Here is a 25927-nt window from a genome sequence, read left to right as displayed (position 1 = left end):
CTATTTGTACCCAGCTGCAGAACGCCAAGGTTTGAACCACACCCTTTACCTTCCTGCTAATTCTACTTCTGGGGAAATCTCTAAAGGAGACCCGCCCAACTGGTGTGTCACAGCACATATACCTAGATAACAATTTGCTCAGCCCTTGGGGCAGCCAGGAGGGGCCTGGGGCAGCTGGAGTCCCTGAGGCACTTGTACCAGGCAGCCTCCTCTTACCCCAGTGTGCCACACAATAACCTTCATGTTCTACGTGTGCCATTAAGTGAAAAAAGGCTGGGCAGTACCGCCCCAAAACACAAACAGCAGGGAAAACTGAGAATTCACATGCATAAACAATGAATTACCCTCAATCTGTAACATTAATTCACAGTAAAACATACTGTGGCCTGGCAGCTAGAAAGAATTCCTGAAATCAAGTGCAGTGCTGCAGCTGTTTTCTTGATACAGCAATTAGGATGAGGCCAAGGCAGACCAATAGCTGGAAAGGGGAAGGAAGCTTTTTTCTTAAGCCCTCACACCTTGCTCTACCCCCACCATACTGGAACAACTGGCTCACACTTACATTTTTGCTGTGAATCACAACTCTCTGGGTGAACAACAAAAAATTAACCCCTCACTTAAAAACATTCAGGCTGGGCGCCTGGGTGGCTCAGTTAGTTGAGCGTCTGCCTTCGGCTCAGGTCATGATCCTGGACTCCTGGATGGAGCCCCACGTCAGGCCCCAGCTCAGCAGGGAGTCTGCTTCTCCCTCTCCCTCTGCCCCTCCCCCTGCTCCTTCTGTCTCTCATTCTCTCTCTCTCAAATAAATAAAATCTTTAAAAAAATTCAGGCAGATACAGACCTATTCTATAGGCAAAATCATCCAAAATTTTAAGTCTGGCTTTTATTGTTCCCACACAAGAGCAAATTTTTACTCTTACCTTTAATCCAAAGCAGTCAGTCATCTTTCCTATTCCCCTTTTGAAAACATTTTTTAAAACCTCCCTTTTATGGTGACTCCATTTGACTGCTGGTTGTCTTAAAAATCAAGCCTAGTACCTTGTTCCACCCTGTCCTAGAGTCTCCAGCTGTTCCACACTGGTGCAATCAGTGACAAACTCTCCAAGTCAAAAGCCACCCCCCAACCTATGACAATGCTTATCCAACTGCAGTGTTTTTCCTAAACAAGTACAGGAACCAGGTAGAGCATAGATAAGCCTGACTTGCCCATCACCTTCTCTCAGGCAAAGGGTGGAGTGAGATGGAACAGAGGAGAAACAACTTCAGAATGAGTTACTTTTGTAGAATTTGTCATCAGACTTTAACTAGAGAATTTCCAGGGCCCAGTAATGGTAAGCCAGTGGAGATAAATGATGGACCCACAAAGCTATGTCTTAGAGCATGAAGCCACAAGAGAGCCCCAAATTCCCTGATAGAGCATAGCATGGAAGAGCAGTATTTGTTAGTCTCTTTGCTGCCCAATACATCAGAGATGAGAGTGGGGTGTGAGAATGGGAAGGTGAGAAACCAGAGGCTTGGTTGGGAGTGGGGGATATGGTACCTATGCTCCTGGGAAGATGAACATGAGGAAAAGGAACAAGTGTTAGCAGGTTCATTCGCCAATGAAATTATTTTCTGGGATCATTTCCTGGTCAGTATGTCCCCACACCTCTGCAACCCTCTCAACACACCCAGGTGACCAGTACTGTCCTTGAACCTGTGGCAATCAGGTGGGAAGTTAAACCAAACCCTTACATACAGGAAAGTCCAGCCAAATCCTCCTTAGTGAACATACTCACCTTGATCCCATTAAAATTGTCAACAGCCAGAATTGTGCTCCTCTGGTCTTCATAGCAAAGGAAACAGAATCCTTTGGATTTCCCAGTCTTCTTGTCCCGCACCAGATTAATGTTAACAATCTCCCCATATCTATTTATTTTATAAAAGAGTAAGACACTATTGATTTAAAATGCAAAAATTTTCAGATTGAATGACAAAACAAAATTCAAATAATATAATCTGTACAGGAGACACATCTAGAACAAGATAACATAAAAAGATTAAAAATAAAAATTAGACAAGGACAGAGCAGTAACACCCAATTACAAAATGGGTGGTAATATTAAGATCAAAGATGAATTCAAGGCCAAAAAAATATTTAAATGGGACTAAGAGAGCTCTTTTACACTGTAAAAGGTCTTAATATATTACAAAGATATGTCATGAAACTTTATGCATAAGGTCACAAATCAAAAATTTAATTAAAGAAACTATTAAAAATACAAACAGAAACAAGTAACCAAAGTTATGAGATATTTTAACATACCACTTAAGTTCATAACACATAAAATTGACCAAAAAAAAGGTCAGATGAATTAATATCAATATGTAATTATATAACATAAATATAAATAAACATAATAATATAACAATTATGTTGTTAACAAATATTAATGTCAAACTAGTGGATATATATATTTGAATCTTACAAAAAGAGGGCAATTTCTTCTCAAGAACCCATGAAACATGTATTAAAATTGACTATAGAATAAACCTCAATAACCTCCAAAAACAGAACAGAACATGTGCTCCAATCACAATGCTATCCAGCTGAAAATATTTTAAATAAAAAATACCCTTCTTGCTAGAACTTGAAACCTACTCTCCTAGCTAACAACTAGATGAAAATGAAATAAAGAAAAAAAAAATCAATGGCAGACTACTTAAAAAATAACAAAAATGAGAATATATACCAAAACTTACAGGATACAGCTAAAACCACACTCAGAAAAATCTATAACCTTAAAGAATTTTACTGTTAAAAAGGCAGAATGAATATAAAAGAAAACAAATAGAAGGAAAGCAGATGGGAGTTAATAAAGATAAAAGCATAAATTAAGAGAAAATAGAAAAAAATTCTACCTTACTCCTTATACAAAGTTAAATTCCAGATAAGTTAAAGATTCATAAATTAAAAAATAAAGTCATAAAAATAAAATAGGAATTGGTGGATACTTAATAACGAGATCACATACATACATCCCAGCCAGATATCTAGCATCTTACCTAACAGAAAATACAGGTTTCCCCCACTACCCGAACGTTCACTTTATGCCACTTTGCTTTTACAAAAGACCTACATTAGTACCGGTTTTCACTAACCGAAAGAAAGCTGAAGAGGATTTTCACTTTTATGGTATGGTAACTGCTTCATCACTTTATGCCATTTTAGCTTAGAAAGCTTTCACAGAACACTCTACCATCGGATAGCAGGGGAAACCTGTACTGGAGCTGATTCAACTAAGGTCAGGAACTATTTAACACAGTTTAATACTGTAGGTATAGGCCAGTGCAATTAGACAGGAGACAGGAGATAGGAGAAAACAGATGTAAAAAATGAAAAAGTAAAACTAGCTCTATTTGAAGATTTACATATAATAGTATGTATAGAAAACCCAAGAGAATCAATGATAAACAATGATAAAAACAAAGAGTATAATTCAGTAAGGTAACAGGATATAAAGTTTAAAAATAAATCACTCTCTTACAAACAATAATCAGTTAGAAGATACAACCAAAGAGAAACCCCAGTTGTATTAGCAACAAAAAAGATAAAATACTTACAATAAACTTAACAAGCAATGTACAAAGTCTATATAGAGAAAAGTTTTTAAAACTGAAAGACACACACATATATTTGAACAAATATAAAGACATCCCTTGTTTTTGGATAGGATGACTCAACATCATAAAGACAGCAACATCTTCCCCCAAGTTAACATTTAAATTTAATGTAGTACAAATTGTGTTTTACTTTCCTGGAGCTGGATAAGTTGATTCTAAAGTTCTCATGGAAAAATGAACATGTAAGAATAGATGGAAAAGCTTTATAATAAAAAAAATGAGGGGGAGTAACTCTCCCAGGTATTAAACACACTGAAAAAATTCTATGATTTGTGTGGTACTGGCGCATGAAGAGACAGACCAACAGAACAGAAAACCAAGAAAGAGACTCAAGTATATATGGAAAAATTAGTAATATGATAAGGGTGACATCCCAATTTGCTGGGGGGGGGAATATGGATTTTTTTATAAATGTTGGGACAAATGGAAAGTCATTAAAAAAACATGAAATTGGAACCGTGTCTCACACTATACATCAGAATAAGTCTAAATGGATCGGAGATTTCAATGCATAAAATTGAAACCATACAAGTACTAGAAGGGAACACAGATGGGTGGGTGGGGAGAAATACTATTTAATTATGACTCAAAATCCAGAAGCAACAAAAAAGACTGATAAATCTGACCATATAAGACACTAGAGCATGAGATTATACAGGGTCAAGACAAAGGAGTTTCTGGGGTGATAGAATTGTTCTTCATCCTAATTGTGGGGGTGACAACACAAACCTATACACATATTAAAGCTCACAGGGACTGCACACTCCCTAAAAAAGTCAATTTTGCCATATAATTTAAACACATGAATGAATATTTTTTTTAATTTTGCACAGCAAAAAAAAAAAAGTCACAACAAAGTCAAAAGACAATTGACAAAATAGAAGAACATATTTACAACTCATATCACAGATAAAGGACCAGAAAGCAGTTTTTTTCCTTTTGCTATAAAGAACATCATCAGGACAACTGGTGAAGCTGAACAGTATGTGGATTAGATGATAACATTGTATCAGTGTTAACTTCCTGAATTTGATCACCATACTGAGGTTAAACAAGAGAATGCCCTTGTTTTGGGGGAAACACATATTCAAGAATTTAGGGATAAATGGGCATCATGTCTGCAACTGACTCTCAAATGGTTCAGAAAAAATCACAGGTAGGAGAAATAATGACAAAGTAAATGTAGTGAAATGTTAACAATGGGGACTCTTAAGCAAAGGGGAAACAGGTATTCTTTACACTACTTTGTAACTTTCCTATTTTAAGCCTAAAATTAATTCAAAATAAGTAAAAGAAAAGAGAATATAGGAACTCATTTAAATTAAACGGACTCCTACAGACCAAATTGCGACAATCTGAGCATCGAGAAATAATAATGACTATAGTATAATACATCAAATTAAGTAAAATAAGTCCACAGTAACACAATACATGACAAAGTGGTATAACAGAGTTAAAACCATTAACAGCTTTTGTAAAATCACTAAGAAAATGAGGAACACACCAATAGAAGAAAACAAGCAAAGGAAATGAAAAGACAACTTACAAAAAAACAAGAAGTAACAGCATGTAAATCTATGCAAAGATGTTCTACCTCACTGACGATTAAATAAAGGCAAAGTAAAATCATAATGAGAAACCATACAACAAATATTTTTTTCAATAACCACTGCCGATAAGGATTCAGAAAAAATGGGCATTCTAGTGAGAACAGAAACTGGTACAACTTTCTCAGAGAGCATTTTGGCCATATTTATAAAATATCTTAAAAAGTATGTTAGCACATACTGATCAAGTAATTTCACTACGGAAACTATCCGGAATGCATACAAAGGATGTATATACTATAATGTTTACTGCAATACAATTTATAACAGCAAATAATGTCCAAGTTAAAAAAAAAGATAAAGAAATACACCAAAATGTTAACAATTTTTCCTTGAAGTACATTCTAGTTTCTTCTTTATGCTTTTCCTTTTTTGCCAAATGTTCTATAATGATTATACATTACCTTGATAATCAGAAAACAAAACATTTTTTGAAAATCACTGTTACCAATGGCAAAAGCAATCTTCACTGAGAGCAATGTGTACAGCCAGAATAGAGAATTAGAATAAACAAACACACCAGCTGATCATCACTCAATGCAAATAAGACAAAAACAGCCCCTAGATGGAAGGCTGGACCAGACAGAGGTATCAAAAGGGGTGGAAATTATAGGCTGCACCTGCTGTGAACTTCCAGCAGCCCAGAAGCAGGAGGAAACAGCCTCTGTCCCTCTCTGGGCGCTTTGCCAGTTTGGGCTGCCGAGGCCCTCTTCCCATGGCCTTCTCATGTATTACCCAATTTCTTTCCCATGGCCCTTTCCCCCATATGCTGCCCAACCACTTAGCCAGGGTCCTCTTCCTATCGGATGGCCCAACCATCCCTGCCATGGTGTGCTGGCTGTGTTTGCTTCCCCAAACCCTTATGCCACGGTCCTCTGCCTGTATATGCTGTCCAACTTCTCTGCAATAGTCCTCTGCCCTCAAGGCCCCTCTGGCCTTATGGACTGCCTAACGACTCTGTGTAGCTCTGGGCTGTGCCCAGCCCCTCTCCTACCAGCTGCCACTACCAGTGAAAGCTGCCACGACGCTCTCCCACCCAATGCTACTGCTTTCATCTCATAGTAGAATGAAGAATATTTAAGTTTCACCTATTCGTTCTTTTTCCTCATCAGCCTGTAATTCTCAGCTTCTGGGTAAAGAGACTGGCTCTGCTCATCTAGAAACAAAGAAAACAAACTACTGCCTAAAACTTTTGCTTTTTCTCCCATTCCTCTGTGCTTTGCCCTAATCCTACAATATCACACAGGTGTAGGCCACAAGGGCCCTGTGATCATGGATTACCCTTAGTTTGCAGGAGCCCAAGGAGCCCAACATGGTAACTTCCTGTGAGTTCCAGTCTGTTCCGGTGTAGGCCCAGGCTGAACAAGCCACACTGAAAAAGCAGTAAAAACAGACCAGAATCCCCAAGACAGCCTCCTAAATCATCCAACTTCTTGGATTTTCCATATTGGGAGAGTTCTACAACCATGTCCTAGGGCTGATCTAGACTAGGGCAGAAGCTCCAGCCCTCCCCATGCAGGGAGGCCAGTCAGCCCAGAATAAAAGAAATGATTTTGTGATTCCACAAAATCCATTATGAAAGCATACTCTGATGATCCAGAAGGCAGGAAATGAAAAAGGACTTACTGCGAGAACACACAGATGATGTCCCCTTCAGTCAGTTCATAAGGAAGCCCTCCTAGAAGAGAAAACCACATTTCAGTTCCCCAAACATTTACCAAGTGTCTGCTACATACTATGCACTAGGCCTGGCACTGGGGGTGCAAAGAAGAGTAAGCCACAGAGCCTGCCCTCAAAGAACTCACAGTCTGATGATAGGACAGAAGCATATATAAGGTGCAGCAGTAGCGCAGCAATAGGAGTGATTAACTTTGAAGAAAGTTGGTGTCACCACTAACCAAATACTCCTCACACCCAAAATCTTATGGACAAAGCAGATAGTTTCCAGCATAAAACTCTGCTTCCGCAAACATATGTTGAACTCACCTGCTCTTTACCCACAAAGTCACAGCTAATATCCAAAAATCAGTTTAAATATGAAAATATGAACCCCACCTCACATAGACTAAGGATTTTATAATCCTTAGTTGTCTTTATAGACAACTGTTCAGCATTTCATAGGAAATAAATTCCCCTGCAAATCTTTCTTCCTCATCTGTAAAACGGGGATGTCAGTACTTACTTTCATAGAATTATTGTAAGACTTAAACAAAACAATGGATACAAAGTACTTAGCACAGTATCTGGTGCAATAACTTCTTTGAACAAACTGTCAAATTATTGTAAGTGACACAAAGTGAATATAGAGATGATAACATGGCCATGGACAGAAGGCACAAGCTAATTAGATAAGGAAAATGAATTCTGAGGGAAGGGGATTAGCAGTAATACAGGATCGTGCCTAAGACTGTGCGTCTAGAATCCCATGGTTCTGGTTGTCCCACTTACTAGCAATGTGACCTTAAGAAGTCCATTAACTTCCCCGCACTTCAGTTTCCTCAGCTGTGTAATAGGGGGACGCGTATGATAACAATGGTCTGTGAAACCAGAAAACCAAGTGGCAGGACTCTTAACCACAGTGAATGGCAAAGGATAACTATCATGGGCACTGATTTGGCAGGGGGAGCAAACTAGAAATGGGAGAGAAAAAGGATACGGAAAACGGATCTACGGGGCAGCCAGCAGAAGGAAATAAAAGTGCGTGATGAATGCCGGGAGGAATGAACGGGCGGGGACGCAGAAAGGTTAGGAAGCAGGCCAGGAGAGGAGGAGCAAGGAGGGAGAAAGATATGGACCTCACCCAGGAAGATCCAGGCGCTATCCTTGTACTCGGAGTGCCAGGACACCTTATCTGCCACCCCAAGCTGGACCTCACGCTCATTGAGCTCGTTGATCAGCTTCACTTTAGTTAAAGGGCTGCAGAGAGGGGCGGAAAGGCGGACGTTAAGTGCGGCCTAGCCAGAGGTAGGTAAGGGAGAGCAAAACTAGGGGACTGGTTTTCCAGTCTCCTCGCCTCTCCCGCCCCTCAGCCCGGCAGACGCTCTACCACCCAGCCCTGGTGGGCCACCTCCCGTGGCCCGTCCCTACTTCTTCAGAGGTAAACTGAGGCCTTACTTCATCTTCTTAGGTTCGCGCTCAGCACCAAGACATTGACTTCCGGGCGAGTCTGCACCGCGCGTGCGCAACCCCGACCCCGCGCTCCCATTGGACTTCGCGGAGCTCGCGTCGCGCCGGAAGAGCTGGGCCGGGCCGGGCCGGGCCGGGGCGTGGCGCTTGTGGGGCAGCGCGGAAAGGGACTGTCGTTCGTCCCGTTTCTTTCTACCAGAGAATTTTTGTGTAGTCCCTCGGTTCGTCTCTCTGTGAAACGGGGTCATGGGTGTGAGCCGGGTTTATTACAGGACCCTCAGCTGCTGGACGACGCCTGGCATTGATTGGGCGAGCTATAAATGTTTGCTAACGACTGAAAAAGGTGCCCGTTATGGCGACTTTAGTCCCAGCCTTTGCTCTCTGCAAATCCCTATTCGGGCTTCACTCCCAGCCAATTGCTCACGCACACAGACAGCCATCAAAGCATCTCTGTTCAGGAATTACAGCAGAAAAGTGAAGAAGATACTTGAGAGGGTAAATCTTTTTTTCTTCTCAAATTCAAATGCATAGGCAACTGACCAGTGTGCCTCCACAGGCTGACTTGAACACCCGGATTTGTGTTAAGATCTGTAACCCTCACCCACCTTTTTCCATTGTCTCGCTCCTACTTAAGCAGGAGGCAGAAATAAGTAATGGAAAAGCTAATAATTGAGCAGATGCTAGATTGTGTGCAAAGCAATTCACATGTACTGGCCCTCCATCCTCACAACCACCCCCATGGAGTCTATACATACAATTACCCTCCTCATTTTACAGAGAAAGAAACTGAGATTCAAAGGAGTTAATTAGTTAAGTCAAAGGAGGTCCTGTGCCTGTACCTATCAGGTCTGGTTGATTTAATCAGTCCTTACTGAGCATCTGTATTTGTCCTGTATGGCATGTCTGTAGACAGGAAAGTAACGTGAGGTTCTCTGCCGGAGGGAGCTAATAATATCATTGAGGAGACAAGATATATTCGCTTGGTAGATTTCACTCCAGAAATAACCAGGAATCCATAGAAGAGGTGGTGGCATATAATGTGTGATTTAAGCCATACTGAAGTTTTGAATCCATCTTGCATGTGTCCTCATCAATAACTGGTATCAGACCATGCATGGTCTAAAAGTGAAGTTCCAGAGCTGTGTAGTTCTCTGTGTAAGCCTAGCTCAGAGCCCCAGAAATTAGGCACTTCATAAAGTACTTTGAAGATGATGGTGATGATGACAACTGTACCCTCAGTGATTCACCATCTACCCATGTCCTGCCAAAAAGCAGGAGACTCCCCACCAATGACGTTTCTCTTCATTCTGTTTGTGCCCCTCCCCCAGTCCAACCCAGCTATTCATTAACTTTGTGGAATTATCTTGGCAATGAAAACTAAACAGTGACAGATTGCATACAGGTTTTATCTGCTCCTGGGAATCTTAGGTTGCTTAGTTGTAGGGCTGAAGTAGCCACTGCAAAGTGGTAAACTAGCATGCAGCATTATCTGGCTGGATTCTTCAGGCAACTGTGAAATGAGAGAAATAGGGCTACACCTGGGTCTTGGTCATCAGGAAGGTTCAAAAGGAAGCTGACGTGAAAGAGGAGATTAAGACCAACCAAAGGAAAGGACAATTTAGTTGGAGGAGGACATGGGAAGACTGCTACTATCTACCTAGTGGGTTCAGCAAAGATATTCTGAACCTGGGAGAACTGAAAACCATCCCAGGTTACCTGGGACATCTCCATCAACGTGCTTCCAATTGGTAGGAATTGGTAGGTAAGATGATGCCTAGAGATTTCCACAAGTCTAAGTGGAAAGGAGATGAGGATCTAGGGGACCCTCTGAACTTAGTGTCTGAGAGGTGCTATTCGAGGTGGCTATTAGTGATCTCCACCAGTAACACTGATTTAGCACTCACTGTATGGAGAGCTCAGGCTAGGTTCTCGGGGCAATGCTAAGGAAGCCAAAGGCAATCCTCACATTCAAGGCAAGGCCAAGCAATAGTCCAGCCAATTTCATCTCTTCATTTCCCACCACAACACATCACAAAATAGCTTTCCTTCCTGACTTCCCTATTTCAAGCAATGCTATCACCATCTTCCTGGTTGCCCAGGTACAAAACAGGGGTTTCATATTTCACTCATCCTTATGCCTCACCCAAAGATATCTATCCAATCACCAAGTCCTAATACTTGTGCTACTGCAGCGTCTATATAATGCATCTCATCCACGGTTCTGTTTCTTTTTAAAAGATTTTATTGATTTATTTACTTGAGAGAAAGTGAGAGAGCACGAGTGGAGGGGGAACAGCAGAGGGAGAAGCAGGCTCCCCACTAAGCTGAGAGAGCCCAACACAGGCCTTGAACCCGGGGGATCACGACCTGAGCTGAAGGCAGACACTTAACCAACTGCACCACCCAGGTGTCCCATCGCTTGCATTTTTTACTGCCATATTATCTTGGTAGAGAGATCGTAACTGTTAGTTTCTCATTTTTGTCTTTTGTTCATTCAACAAATATTTATTGAGCAATTATTACATGCTAGACACTGTTCTAGGTGCTAGGGTTATAACAATTAACAAGACAAGGAGAGTTCCTGTCTTCATGGAGTTTACATTCTTGGGGAAGAAGGAAAATGAACATATATATATATATATATACATCCAACGTTGAAAAGTGCTATGAAGGGTAAGGGGACAGAGAGTGACAAAGTTTTGCTATTTTAAAAAGGTATTGGGTCCAAGAAGGCCTCCCTGATAAGGTGACAAGGAGGCAGAGACCTGCAAGAAGATGGGGAGCAAGATGGGTGTGCTTGGGAAAGGAATGTTCAGGCAGAGTGAACAGTAAGTGAAAAAGTCCTGAGACAGGAGTGTGTTTGAGAAACAATAAAGAGGCCAGAGTGGCTTTAGAGGAGCAGGCAAGAAAGAGAATGACAGATTTTTGTTTATTTAACAGAATCTGATTTCATACCCACCACGTACCAGACACTGTTCTAGGTATTTTACATACATTAACACATTTATTTCTCACAACAATCCTAGGTGGTAGATTCTATTACCCCATGTTGCAGATGAGGAAATTGGGGCACAGAGAGATCAAGTCACTTGCCCTATGTCACACAGCTAGTCAATAGTACAGCCAGGATTTGAATCCAGGTGGTATGTCTCCAATGTCTGCACCCTTAGCCACTATGCACAGGATAAGTGGGGGTAAGAGGAACAGATCAGGCAGGGACATGTTAGGTAGCAACTTTAGATTTGACTCAATATGAGGTGAGAAGCCAACAAAGGATTCTGATCAGGCTTACATTTTAGCGGGATGACCTTGGCTTCAAACTGTGTGGTTGAGGGGAGTGCCTAGGGTACAGTCAGGGAGACTAGGAAGCTTTGCAATAATTCAGGCAAGAGACGATGGTGGTTTGCCTCAAGGAGCAGATAAGGAGAGGGTGGCCCACACTGGTATTTTTTTAACTAAAAAGGTATATTTTTAAAAATAAAGAACACACATGACACCAACAGAAAGGCATATCCTATGTTTATGAGTGCTTGGGTGCTGGGCTAGTTGCTGGGGATACTACAGTAAACAAGACCACAAGACCCAGTTCCCGCCCTTGAACAGCTCACAAAGTTGCCAGATAGTTGCATATGTGAATAAACATAATACAAAGGGATGAGGGTCAAAACAAAGGTATGAGTGAAATGTCATTGGAACCAGTTGAGGAATCAGCTAATTCTGACTACTGTGGGTCAGAAGGAAGTGGGAGTGGAAACCAGGGTGTCAGGGAAAGCTACAGTGAGGCAGGGGACAGTTGAAAGGCAGGGAGGAAGACTGGTGTGGGAGAAAACAGATGAATTTGGTTGGCAAATTGTTGAGTCTAAAGCACTCAAGAAGCCAACAAAGGAGACCAAGGAGGAGGAGGACAGATAAAGATGAAGCAGCAGGAGAAAGTAGGATTCAAGAATAGAGCGAAAGGTGATCAGTGCTGTCAAACACTGCAGAAAATTTCTCGTGGTGGAAGCACCTTTAAGTTTTCAGTGTTTCTGCCTACTTATTTCAGTTGGTCCAAAACAATGTCTGTTCCTTAATTACAGGTTGCCTGGAGGAAGAGAGAGTAAGAAATAATGTGTTATGTTAACAGCATCTTACCATCTCTTCCAGGGATATTAATCAGAATCCTACATGGGCTTCAGGGAGTCTATAAGGACCCTGCATTTGTTTGTATGATGTCTATGTTACATGAACATGTGCATTTATAAGGAGAAGGTCCATAGCTTCCAACAGATTCCAAAATGGTTCCATAGTTCCGAAAACAACAGCTAAGGACAACTGCCTTAGAGCACCGAAGCATTGTCTGTGAATACCATCGTCCACAGATAATTCAGAGCAGTTTGCAAAGCTTAGCAAGAACTGTTGCTGGAGAACTGACATGAGTTATGTGAGTCAGATATTGATTAATTGGAAGCACACCACACCCCCACCGCCTCCCCCCAGGCTCAACACAGCTGCTTCCTCCCAGCAATCTGACTCTTAGGTATAATCATGAGAAGATGGACAGAGAATCCCAAACTCTTGAGTAAGAGGAGGCCAAGTCACTTCCAGGGGTGAACATGCCTTCTAGAAGATACACGGCAGATGTCCTTTTATCACCTGCTTGTTGTTGCTCAACTTTTCTTCAGTGCCCAGGCCAAAGCAGTAGCTTTCCAAACCTCAAGCAACACAAATTTCAGAAGTGGCTAAGGATTCTGATGAGCTGACTTTAAAAACAGAATCCAGCTTCAGGGAAGAAAGGAAGAGAGTAAAGTAGAAATTGCTGGGGCAGTAGATGGCTCTGATTCAAGTGGAGCCCACCTGTAATCACAAGTCACATTTACTCTAAATTCATGATGTTAAGTCCCGTTGGCATACAGACCTAAGGACCATGCGAGCAGAATTGAACTGAATAGGATCATCAGACCAGGTGCAATGAGGAGTAGAGGTGGGCCAATCAAACTGGAGCTGAATAGAAAAGTATTTTTGAGGGATGACAGGAACCTGCCTAGAGCAGGAGTTCCTAAAAGGTTACCACAGTGGTACCGAAGAAGGTCAATCTCCAAACCAATGACTAGTGAGTGCCCTACCCTCTAGTCTCCAAAATATTCCTTGCATTATCAGCTTTTACCCCCTCTCAGTGATTCTGTTTTGAGCTAGACTTCTTCTAGGGTGTTCTGTTGCTGAGCCACATCATAGGATGACATACTGGGACCAAGGAAGAAGCCAGTTAGCAGGAGTGCCAGGTGAAACACTGATCCAGAGGGTAGGAGACAGTCCACAGATTAGGGAAAGGGGTAGGTAGCCATGCAGCAGAGAAGCCAGACAACTGAGACACATACTTGCAGAGACTAGAGCAGATGGGTGATCAGAGGGACAAACTGAGAAACAGGCAAAGCCCTCAGAGATGAGACACAGGACAGGCCTGTGTCTTGGCTCAAGGCCCAGTGACTTTGCAGGTAGGCTGGCTGCATTCCTCTTGTGCATGGTGGTCACTGGCATCTGTCACGAGGCTGGGCACAAGTTTTTAAAGCCATAGGGTGATGCCATATGGCTTTCACTCTGCCTCTGGTCAGCAACTTACATTTCTATAACATTACAATTCTGGAGAGACCAGCTGGCATAGTTAGATGAAGATAGACTCTGAGACTTGACAGGCCTGGGTTCAAATCCCAGTACCACCACATGCTAGCTGTGGAACTTCGGGGGATTTAATTAGCTTTGATTAACTTCTATGTGCATTGGTGATAATGTCACCTCACGGGCATATTGTGAAGATTAAATGAGTTCATGCATGGAAAGTGTGTGTGATAAGAGGTATTATTAATATTAATATTAATCAGATTCCAAATACCCCCAGCCATTGTTACAATCCCTCCACCCCTTATGCAACCCCCAGATCTTACCCCCAGATCTTCCTCGGGAAGAAGCTGGAAATGGCCATCTGAGCGCTAGAGTGCTGCAATATGAAACTAGGCTAGAATGGCCCCTTGAGTGCATTCTTTCTTGAAGAATACCCTGAATCGCCTTCAAGAAAGACTTTCAATGAAAAAAGCAAGAAATGTTAATTAAATGTATACTTTCTCCCCTCACCCCACCTCCACTGCACAAGCCATGGGAAAGAACGAAAAGTATTTGTACCTCATTACCCAGCTCCTAATGTGCAGGGGAGGGAAGGCTTCCCATGCACTAGTCCCAACAATAAAAATAAATAAAAGGAGCAAGAAACTTCTGAGCCCTGGGTGGCAAATGAAAACATCTCTGCACTTGCCGTGCTCCTCTGGCCTGCATGAAGTTGTAGCTAAGATGCAACACAATCAGAGCAACTCAATCAGAGCAACTCAGAAGTGCCTAGAAGGATCTTTCCTTTTAAAGACCTTTCTTTATATAGCTAGACGGGAGCAAAGCCTTTCTAAGGGTTGCTTTCTCCCTGCAGAGTGCCTGCCCTCTGCTGGGCTTCACGGTCATTGGCATTTGGTACCTCAGGCCAGCAAGCTGCTCTTTCCTGGTTAGGTATTATTCAGCTATCAGAAAGAACGAATTCTCAACATTTGCTGCAACATGGACGGCACTGGAGGAGGTAATGCTAAGTGAAATAAGTCAAGCAGAGAAAGACAATTATTATATGATTTCTCTCATCTATGGGACATAAGAACTAGGATGATCGGTAGGGGAAGAAAGGGATAAAGAAAGGGGGGTAATCAGAAGGGGGAATGAAACATGAGAGACTATGGACTATGAGAAACAAACTGAGGGCCTCAGAGGAGAGGGGGTGGGGGAATGGGATAGACTGGTGATGGGTAGTAAGGAGGGCACGTATTGCATGGTGCACTGGGTGTTATACGCAACTAATGAATCATCGAACTTTACATCAGAAACCGGGGATGTACTGTACGGTGACTAACATAATATAATAAAAAATCATTAAAAAAAAAAAGTAACCTTCATCGTATCACAACCAAATGTCTCTCGGGCAGCAGGCACTGCCAAGCAGCAATATAACCAGGACCCAGTTTTTGAACTGTCTCCTCATATTAACCTTTTAGTTCAATGTATGAGTTTCCTATTGCTGCTTAAAACCTACTGCTTAAAACATGAATTTATTATCTTACAGTGGTCAAGGTCCAAAGTCCAAAATCAGTTTCACATCAAAGCATCAGCAGGCCCGGTTCCTTCTGGAGACTCTAGGGGAGAATCTGTCCCCTTGCCTTCTCTAGCCTCTAGAGGCCTCTTGCAATTTCTGGCTTGTGACCCCTTCCTGGCATCATTCCAACCTCTTGCTTCCATCATCCCCAATATTACTCACTGAGCCCCTGTCTTCCTTTTATAAGGACCCTTGGGATTATATCATTGGGCCCACCCAGAAACTCCAGAATAATCACCCCACCTTAAGATCCTTACTTAACCACATCAGCAAGTCTCTTTTGCCATGTAAGGCAAGATATTCACAGGTTTCAGGATTCAGACATGGATAACTTTGGGGGTCATTCTTCAGCCTACCACATCCAGGCTCCTGCAGGGTAGAGGAGCAAAAAGCTAGTGGGCGAGGAGTGATGAGAATTGTATGCCGATCCCAGCTCTGCTGCTGCTTCCTAGCAGGGTAACCTCAGGCAGTTCCCTTCACCTTCCCAAGCCTCAGCATCTTCACTTGTAAGCTGGGGAGAATAATACCACCTAGCTCACGAAGTGTCACTTGAATGTATGAAAAGCTCTGAGCATAGTAGTGAGCACAGAGCAGGCACTCCATGAACATGCTGGAAGGGGAAGTTAACATGGGGAAAGACAAGACGAGCAGTTAGAAGGCTATGACCACAGTGCAGATGAAAGATAATAAAGTGCTGGTGGTGCCTGGGTGGCTCAGTTGGTTAAGCATCTGCCTTCGGCTCAGGTCATAATCTCAGGGTCCTGGGATGGAGTCCCGTGTCATAGGGCTCCCTGTTCAGTGGGGAGTCTGCTTCTTCCTCTCCCTCTGCCCCTCCCCCCGACTCATGCTTGCTCTCTCTCTCTCAAATAAATAAAATAAAATCTTTTTTAAAAAGAAAGATAATAAAGTGCTAAATGAGAGAGGAACTAGCAAGAATGGAAAGCAGGAGTGGAAAGATAAATGGAGAGGTATACGTGAGTCCAGAGTCCTATATTTCCTTGGGCTCAGGGTAAAAAATAATCCTCATTTTCAGCAATCACTGGGCTTTAGTGACCAAAAAGAGGAGAGGGTCTTCTACTTAAGTTCAGCTCAAGCACCTGTGAAAAAACCCAAAGCATAGACGTGTCAGCTTGAAGGCCAGAGGTCATAGGATGGGCAAAGGCACAGAGGCACAACCTAGTAAGAAAAGGGGACAACATGTAGTCTCTGTGGTTGATAAGAGCCAAGACAGATTCCTGGTGGCTGTTCCACACTAGCTTCTGGCCTGACAGTTTCCAACACCTGCTGCTTATGAGCTGTGCGGCCTTGGGCAAATAAGTCACCCTCTGCATGACTTGGTTTTCCTATCTGTAAAATTGAAGTATTAATAGTACCTACCTTATATAATTTTTGTAAGGATAAAGGAAAATATGTTGTATATTTAGCACAGTACTCGGCATTTAAAGGCCCCATAAGGGCGCCTGGTGGCTCAGTCCATTGAGCGTCCGACTCTTGATTTCGGCTCTGGTCATGATCTCAGGGTCCTGGGATCTAGACCTGCACTGGGCTCTGTGCTGGGCACAGAGTCTGCTTGTCCCTCTCCCTCTGCTTCTCCCTCTGCTTTCTCTCTCTCTTTCTCATAAATAAATAAATAAATAAATAAATAAATAAATAAATAAATAAAATATTTAAAAAAAATAAAGGCCCAATAAATGTTAGCTGGTATCACTGTTACAAGGAGGCTCAGAAGCCCCAGAAATCTAGGGCTGTTTCCTCAAAGTGCCTCCCACTCCACGAAGAGACTAAAGCCTCAAATACTGATTTCTCCCACCCTGTTTTGCCCTGCCACTTCTCCCAATCTGCACACACACCTCTTTCTACAATTACAGCACAGACAGGTAACAACAGTAGGAGCAAAAACAAATACATTCCTATATATGTTCATATATAAAATGTATGTGTGTGCCACACACATTTTTTGTGCGGTCTGCAAAGGGTCTTGGCAAAGTGGTGCCTGAGCTGAAATGGGGAGGGGGTTGAGGGGTTTTTTCCTTTTGAAATTATATGAATACATCTTCGCTGTGAAAATACATAACAAGTCAGAAGTATTCAAAGTAAATTGTGACAGTCACTCTCCAAACGCCCCCCCCAATCCTAGTCCCCTCCTCAATTATTCCCTCTCTGTTAACATATATTTATTGTGATTCCTATGCATTTTTTCACACACACAGAACTGGGGTTTGGGGTTTTACTTTCATAAGTGGGTCCAGACTCTACATACTGATGTGTGACTTGATTTATCAATCAACAATATGTCTTGGAGGTTTGTGTCAGGACATATAAGCTTATCCCATTCTTTTCATACCACTGCATAATATCTAATAGCAATGGAGTATCAGTCTAGTCATTCACGAAGAGATATTAAGTATCACTGCTGCCTTTGTCCTTGGGCAAGATGCAGCTAAACCATAGAGGCCGATGGCTGGTCTAGGCACCACAAGGAATCAGGCGTGACTTGTCTTGAATATCTTCCTATTGCTCCTCTCCCAGAGGCCCAGCTCTGAAGGTGGCCTCTGTTGAAGCCTGGCTTCTCCTCCATTCCATTCCAGGTGAAGCCTCTGGCCCTCTGTCCCATGCCCTCAGGGTGGACGAAGCACCCATTGCTGGTCATAGTGACAGCCCACTATGACCAGCATTTAATGCATTGGTTATGGGATAGTTTGACCAGAGAATAAGCCCTCTCACCCTTTACCTTCCTCCCCTTTGTCAACCCCAGCTTTTTTTTATCTTGTCAATGCTCCACTCTAGAGGCTCTGAGAGCCCTCAGCCTCACGACCACGAGGACAAACCACCGACCTTCCAGGAAGGAACCATGTCCTCTGTGGTCTTGATCTTCCAGCATGGACACAGCCATAGGACACACAGCTGAGTCCATGTGGTAGTGTGAGAAAGGGGACAGAACAGGCCAAGGAGGACACAGAGGTGGGGATAGCTAAGAAAGAAGGGAGGGGGCTAAGGGAGGGAAAAGACTCCTAGGGGCACATCAAAAACAGGTTGCGTAGGGACTGAAAGCCAACTCAATGGGAATAACAATGTTTTGCAGATGTTTTACACCACTGAAGGAATTCCTTCTAAGGCCCTCCCGACAGGTGAGCATTCAGGCTCTACTTGCATACTTCCAATGCCAGGGAGTTCGCTATTTTCCAAAGCTGCCGAGATTACTTTAAATCAGCTTATGTGTACCTGAGAGGACAAGACAGAAACCAGAGTGTTGATGGCTAAAAGAAATAAATATCTAGGACACCAGCAGAGGAAAATTACACTAAGAAGAGAATCTTTTGGGGATGGAGGGAAAAGATGTGGGCAGCAGGGAAGACTGGTGTGATAGGCAGAAAAATGCCCCCCTCCAAAGATGTACATGTCCTAATCCCCAGAACCTGTGAATATTTTACCTTACCCAGCAAAAGTCACTTTGTAAATGTGATTAAAGATCTTGACATGTGGAGGAATCATGGATTATTAGACTCAATATAATCACAAGGATCCTTAAAAGAGGGAGGCAGGAGGGTCAGGGTCAAAGAAGATGTGACTATGGAAACAGGTTGGAGTGATGTGCCACGAGCCAAGGCACGCAGGCAGCCTCTAAAAGCTGAAAAGGGCAAGGAAACTGTTCTCCCCTGGAGCCTTCCAAAGGAATCCAGCCCTGGTAATACCTTGATTTGAGCCCTGTAAGATCTGTTTAGGACTTCTGACCTCGAGAATGGTAAGATAGTACATTTATGTGGGTTAAGCCACTAAGTTTGTGGCAGTTTGTTACAGCAGCAAAAGTAAACTAATATAACCAGGTACCTGAGAGTGGGAGGGAGGAAAGGACAACTTGCATGTGCATACAGATCACCTGGAGATCATGTTACAAGGCAGACTGTGCTTCAGTAGGTCTTGGGCAGGACCTAAGATTCTGCATTTCTCCCAAGCTCACAGGTCATACCAATGTCCCTATCTGAAACACACTTTGATTAACAAGAGACTAGAAGACAGGGGCACCTGGGTGGCTCAGTTGGTTAAGCATCTGCCTTTGGCTTAGGTCATGATCCTGGGGTCCTGGGATCGAGCTCCGCATGGGGCTCCCTGCTCAGTGGGGAGCCTGCTTCTCCCTCTCCCTCTGTCTGCTGCTCCGCCCGCTTGAGCTCGCTTTCTCTCTGTCAAATAAATAAATATCAAAAAGAGACTAGAAGACACTCCATAAAAATACCTGTGTAACATTTTACAGTTCATGAAGGTTTTTAATATCCATCATACCCCAGGGGTGCCTGGCTGGCTCAGTCTGTGGAGCATGTGACTCTTGGTCCAAGGGTCGTGAGTTCGAGCCCCATGTTGAGTATTGAGATTACTTACAAATTATCCATCATACCTCATTTTGTCATCCCCCCAACCTTGTGACATAGGAATTACTGTCCCCATGTTACCACATGAGGAAGCCAAAGCTAAGTCAGAGAGGTGAAGTCATTTGTCCAAGCAAAATCACAGAGATAGTGTTGCGCTGGCCCTCTGGTGTCCTGACTCCCGCCGCCCATGCTTCTGCCATTGAACAGCGGTTCTCACCCCAGGCTGAATATTAGAATCACATGAGGAGCTTTCCAAACTCCAGATGCATAGGTCATACCCCAAACTAACGATATCAGAATTTCTTGGTGTATGACCCAAACATCCGTATTTTCGGAATCCCCAAGTAATTCCATAGCACAACTAAGGTTAAGAACCATTTCACTAGAGCTGTGGTTCTCAAATGGGGTCCCGGAATCAGCATCAGCACCACATGGAAACTTGTTAGAAATGCAGATTCTCAGGCCCACCCCAGACTTTGAAGCCAAAACTCTGAGTGAGGCCCAAGAATGTGTGCACAAACACACACAGCCGCCTTCGGTGGTCCTGATGCACACTCCAGGTTGAGCAGGGCTTTCCAAAGGACCATCTGGACTCCATGCACAGACTCAAGAGCTAGGGAGACAGGGGCACAACCTTCGATCCAGGCATAAAATCAGGCCAGGTACTAAGCAACTGAAGTTAGCTTCCTAACAGGGGTACCAAAGAATCAGAACTGTTCTCAGACTGGCAACTGGGACACTGAGTCCCCAAGCCACAGCCCTTGTGCTCCTTTGTAGAAGAGACATCTGTCAAAGGTCCTCTCGGACTGTCAAAACATCCTGGAGTGTAATATTTGCCTCCAACCCTGTACCTTGCTCTCCGCTCCCTCACTTAAAACACTAACCTTTCCCATTTGTGCTCTCACCTGAACTGAGTAAATAAGCTTCAAACCACTCTTCTCCCCACCCCTCTCTTCTTGGTATCCGAGAGGAGCAGGCAAAAGGTTAGTTCTAATGTACCCGAACAAATGGATATACAACCTAAAATAGGAGTGACCAACACAGCTGCCCTGCCTGAGCACATCTCACTTGCCTCAGCAACACTGCCACCCTTCAGCCTAACACTATCCACACTGGAAAATGGAAAATTCCACAGCCAAACATGAGAACAGACACTTTACAGAATGCAGCCCACCTCCTCTTCTCATGTCTCAGACCCAAAGTCTACAAGGATCAAGAAGGGCAAGGCTGGCAGCCACTACTTGTGATCAGAGACGTGTTTTCAATGAGTATACCCAACAGACAGCAGCTTTTTTTTTTTTTGAAGATTTTATTTATTTATTTGTCAGAGAGAGAGAGCGTCCAAGCAGGGGGAGCATCAGGCAGAGGGAGAAGCAGGCTCCCCACTGAGCAAGGAGCCCAATGCGGGACTCAATCCCAGGACCCCAGGATCCTGACCCAAGCCGAAGGGAGATGCTTAACCGAATGAGCCACCCAGGTGTCCCCAGAAAGCAACTTTAGACAGGGAGTGGGCTCTATTCTAAACCGAGTAACAACCATTAACAATTCTCTCCTTTCGTTTTCCTGCCCTTCTGAATCAGCTGAGTTCTGAGGGATGAGAAAGAGGGGAACAGCACAACCTATTTGAGAGAATTAGAATCCAAGGTGTTAGGAAACAAAAGATTAAAAAAAAACCACTTAAATATGTGATAACTCCCCTGAAAGTATGCTGGGCCCCGAAATCGCCTGCCTGCCCTCACTTTCCACTTCAACGGATTATGATCGTCCTGCTCGATTGAAGGCAGTAGTAGTGCCTGAGAATTCGTTATTAAGTAAATGCTTCATGAAGCTGAGATTAGTTGTTAAGCTAGTACTTGAGGCTTAGGAAAAGAAGGAGTTTAATATCAAGCTATGGAGGAAGAAAAAGTTTGACTAGAGTCAACTATATCTTCTGCCCGACAGGAGACCTGATGAATGCCCCAGTCCCTCCAAAGAAAGTCCTTGAAGCATCAACAAAGAAGAGAGCCTGGCGAGACAGTATGCACCAGATACTCAGGAGTTGTCTGGTAACTCGGATGTTGGAGGGGGAGGGACTAGCTCGGGGCCCAGGGGGAGGTCTGCACTGGGACTGCTGCCTTCAGAGAGCCGGAGAGGCAAGAGGCTGAGGACTGAGAGAGGGTGATTCTTAGTGACAGGCAGGATCTCACACATGGCAAGCTGCCAGCCTGTACTGCCAGTGGCGGCCAGAGCTGTGCTGCAGCTCTGAACTCTGCTCTTTCTCCCCCAGCCTGTGAGAATTTGAGCTGGAGAGCCAGCATGCCCTGGTAAGTGGAAATCCTGCCACTTCAAGACATGGAGTCATCTTTCCCATTTGGAGTGATCCTTGCTGTCCTGGCCTCCCTCATTATTGCTGTTAATGCGCTAGTGGCCGTGGCTGTGCTGTTGTTGATCCACAAGAATGATGGTGTCGGTCTCTGCTTCACCTTGAACCTGGCTGTGGCTGACACCTTGCTTGGTGTGGCCATCTCTGGCCTAGTCACAGACCAGCTCTCCAGCCCACCTCGGCCCACACAGAAGACCCTGTGCAGCCTTCGGATGGCGTTTGTTACTTCTTCCGCCGCTGCCTCTGTCCTCACGGTCATGCTGATTGCCTTTGACAGGTACCTTGCCATCAAGCAGCCCCTCCGCTACTTCCAGATCATGAATGGGTTCGTGGCTGGGACCTGCATTGCCGGGCTGTGGTTGGTGTCTTACCTCATTGGCTTCCTCCCACTTGGAGTCCCCATATTCCAGCAGACTACCTACTACGGTACCTGCAGCTTCTTCACTGTGTTTCACCCACGCTTTGTGCTGACCCTCTCCTGCGTTGGCTTCTTCCCAGTCCTGCTCCTCTTTGTCTTCTTCTACTGCGACATGCTCAAGATTGCCTCCATGCACAGCCAGCAGATCCGAAAGATGGAACAAGCAGGAGCCATGACTGGGGCATACCGGCCTCCACGGACTCCCAGCGACTTCAAGGCTGTCCGCACTGTGGCTGTTCTCATTGGGAGCTTCACTCTGTCCTGGACCCCCTTCCTCATCACTGGCATTGTGCAGGTGGCCTGCCAGAAGTGCTACCTCTACCCGGTGCTGGAACGGTACCTGTGGCTGCTCGGTGTGGGCAACTCCCTGCTCAACCCACTCATCTATGCCTATTGGCAGAAGGAGGTGCGGCAGCAGCTCTACCAGATGGCCCTGGGAGTGAAGAAGGGGCTCATCTTATGCCGCCTCCTTCTCTCAGCCAGGGATGGTGGCCCAGAGGGGCCCAGGGAAAATTCCTATCCTATCGCCATTATCTCCCACTCACATCTTGATGGCTAAGATGGTGAGGGCAGAGAAATTTCAAAGTGCTTTCTCCCTCCCTTCTCTGGGCCCCAACTAGGAAATCAGATGGAGCTAGGGGAATGAGAGTACTTGCTTCAGGCAGCTGACCACCCCTCACCCCAGACTGAGAGGAACTGAGGTAGGGTGCTGACTTTCTTCTATAATCCATTGCCTCATCTGCAAATCTCCATTCCTCCCTAGCTTTCTTTTGCAATGAGTCTGTTTCTCCTGTACAGGTATACTTACTTAAAGAAATGTACTACTGAAATGATAAAAAATCAAACTCTATTTTTGAATGCACTAGAGCAGCATTGTCCAACAGAAATATAATGCAAGTCACATATAATTTTAAATGTTTGAGTAACCGTGTTAAAAAGATAAAGAAAAAAAAGCCAGGCAAAATTAATGTTAATGTTTCATTTAACCCAATATATCTAAAACATTATTCCAATATGTAATCGATATAAAAATTACTGTACTATGTTTTTCATGCTAAATCTCTGAATCTGATGTGTATTTTACCTTTACAGAACATCTCCATCCAAACGATCCCTATTTCTAATGCTCAGTAGCCACATACAGCTAGTAGGCACCGTATCGGATAGCACAGCACTAGAGAAATGAGGTGGTTCCTTTTAACTGTTTACTGTAGTGACTGACTATAATAAAGTGAGGAGTCCTGCCCTCCCTTATGTAAATCAGACTTTTTAGGAAGTGACTTTGCCTAAAATGTAGGAACCTGAATTAGATTCTACAGCTTGTTTTCTTTTACACTTCATGGTGTTCAAAACACTGCTTCTTTGGAAATAGCCAATCTTGTGGTTATTTCTGCTACTACCCCTCCTAATCCACCACGTTTGTGACTCTGTGGTACCCCTGTTCCTCAGTTGGCTTCTTATGTCATGCGTAGCTATTTGCTGATAACGATGCTGAACCACCAATTTTGAGACACTGTAAGGGAAGGAAGAGGAAAAAGGGGTAGGTACCAAGAGAGGCACTGCCAAGCTCTCCACACTGGACCCACTTTTTCCCTCTGAGTTTGACCTTCTTAAATCCACATTTTCCTAAGAAACTCAGTGGCATAAGAGGATGTGTCTGAAATGTCCCAGGAGATGAGCTGAGGAAGCAGTGTCTCCTCCTGCTTTCTGTGGGTACAGAAAATGGCTGTTGGCAGCCAGAAATTATGGCCAGGCTCCCTCTGGGTAAACCCGGCAGCAGAAATTCAAGAACAGAGTAGGGAAGAAACCAGGGAAATATGCTGTCTTCCCGAGCTTCCCTGTAAACCCTTCCTCAATCTCCTGGTCTCCACAGTGGATTCCTAGAAAGTTTGCCTCTTTAGGCCCTCAACTAGATTATCTCCCTAGAAAGCTGCTGAGTGGAAAACGAAAGAAGGCAAGAAGAAACAAATACAGAATGGATTAAATTTGCCTGGGATTTGGTGCCAAAACAACCTTGGAAGGTTAACCCCATGATATGTCTAAATTGATGGCCCGAGGTTGCATGTGAATCCAATGCGTAAAGGCTAATGCCAAGAGGCCCATGAAATTTTTCATTCAAATCTGAAACTGTAATGTTTGGAACCAGGATGGAATCTGGCCATCCTCCTCTCCACAGGATGGCGCCGCACCATGATTTGTACTTGGGTTTTAATTCCCCTTCAGTCTTAGATTAACTCCCAGCTGGCTTCCCTCAGTTGTTTGGAGGTTAATGATCATTCCTTTCCATTTCCATACTCCAGAAAAATCCCTGCTCTCTATTTTCACCCTCTACCTTCAGCAAAAATGGCCTGTTGCTCACTGATCTATTCTAATACACACCAACCCTCCTTTGGTAGACTTTTTTCGCAGTTGCTCTGTTGACCACTCTGGCCCAGAGGAGAGCCATGTGTGCCTTCACTGCAGCAGGCTTATGTTCCTACAACTGAAGAACTTTTTGGCTTTCAAGTGGGTGATGGAACCCAATGTGCTTTGAAGTGCTGGGCACCCAGCAAGTACCACTTATGCCAGCAATAAGGCACCTTCTTGGATTGGTTAGAAGTTACTGGGAACTATATAAAACACAAACAGTAACTGAGTTTGGGGACAAGATGGGAAGCTGGCTCAAATCCGTGCCCTCCTTATTGGTGCTTCAAAGCTTAATTTTCTGGCCTTGCTACAAAGGACTGATCTTGCCAAGGTAACACAAGCAAAGTGGAATGGAAATTAGTCAGTTACAGGAGAAAGGCAGGAGCTGAGGGGAAGCTAAACGACTGTTGTGTTTTAGGTTCAGTGTAAGAAACTTTGCTATCCCTGGGAGGCAGTGTGTTGAGTAGAAAAATCACAGGCTTTGAAGTCCAATATACCAGTGTTCAAATTATGATTCAAATGTTTAAACTGTCAGAGCTACAGTTTCCTCATTTGTAAAACTGGGATAATAATGCCTACCTTATATGATTATAGAGATTAGCTCAGATAATGTATGCGAAGATGCCTAGTAAACTACAGCAGATGGTTAGTACTCAGAAAACGTTCTTTTCCTCATCCTTAAAAATCCTGAAGAATAAAATATTCAGCAGACCAATTTAGGGAGTCTGTCCTATCTGTAGATATTATGGCCTCCAGGATAAGGACAATTAGGCTCCAATCTGTGAATTCCTCAACCCCTGAATGTTTTTGAAAATGAGTGATGAG

General features: G+C 43.8%; 2 protein-coding genes across 2 annotated transcripts in view; one reads left to right on the top strand and one right to left on the bottom strand.

Moving 5' to 3' along the window:
• The window catches only part of RBMX2 (RNA binding motif protein X-linked 2), a 37046-nt gene that overhangs the window by 2107 nt on the left and 9012 nt on the right, over positions 1-25927 (bottom strand). Inside the window, exons 2-5 of the mRNA XM_002918606.4 lie at positions 8385-8627; positions 8071-8186; positions 6897-6948; positions 1779-1908 (exon numbers count right to left, since the gene is read on the bottom strand). Of these exons, the coding sequence (XP_002918652.2) occupies positions 1779-1908; positions 6897-6948; positions 8071-8186; positions 8385-8627 (541 nt within the window). The remainder of the gene's footprint in view (positions 1-1778; positions 1909-6896; positions 6949-8070; positions 8187-8384; positions 8628-25927) is intronic.
• GPR119 (G protein-coupled receptor 119) lies at positions 21366-23587 on the top strand. Its single transcript, XM_002918596.4, has one exon. The coding sequence runs from the start codon at positions 22248-22250 to the stop codon at positions 23253-23255; it is 1008 nt and encodes a 335-aa protein (XP_002918642.1). The 5' UTR covers positions 21366-22247; the 3' UTR covers positions 23256-23587.

The sequence above is a fragment of the Ailuropoda melanoleuca genome, chromosome X (genome assembly GCF_002007445.2).
Source record: "Ailuropoda melanoleuca isolate Jingjing chromosome X, ASM200744v2, whole genome shotgun sequence".
Classification (NCBI taxonomy): Eukaryota; Metazoa; Chordata; class Mammalia; order Carnivora; family Ursidae; genus Ailuropoda; species Ailuropoda melanoleuca.
This window is presented reverse-complemented; position numbering and strand designations above follow the sequence as displayed.

Coding starts and splice junctions, on each gene's coding strand:
- GPR119 (XM_002918596.4), top strand. CDS start 22,248: ATGGAGTCATCTTTCCCATTTGGAGTGATCCTTGCTGTCCTGGCCTCC.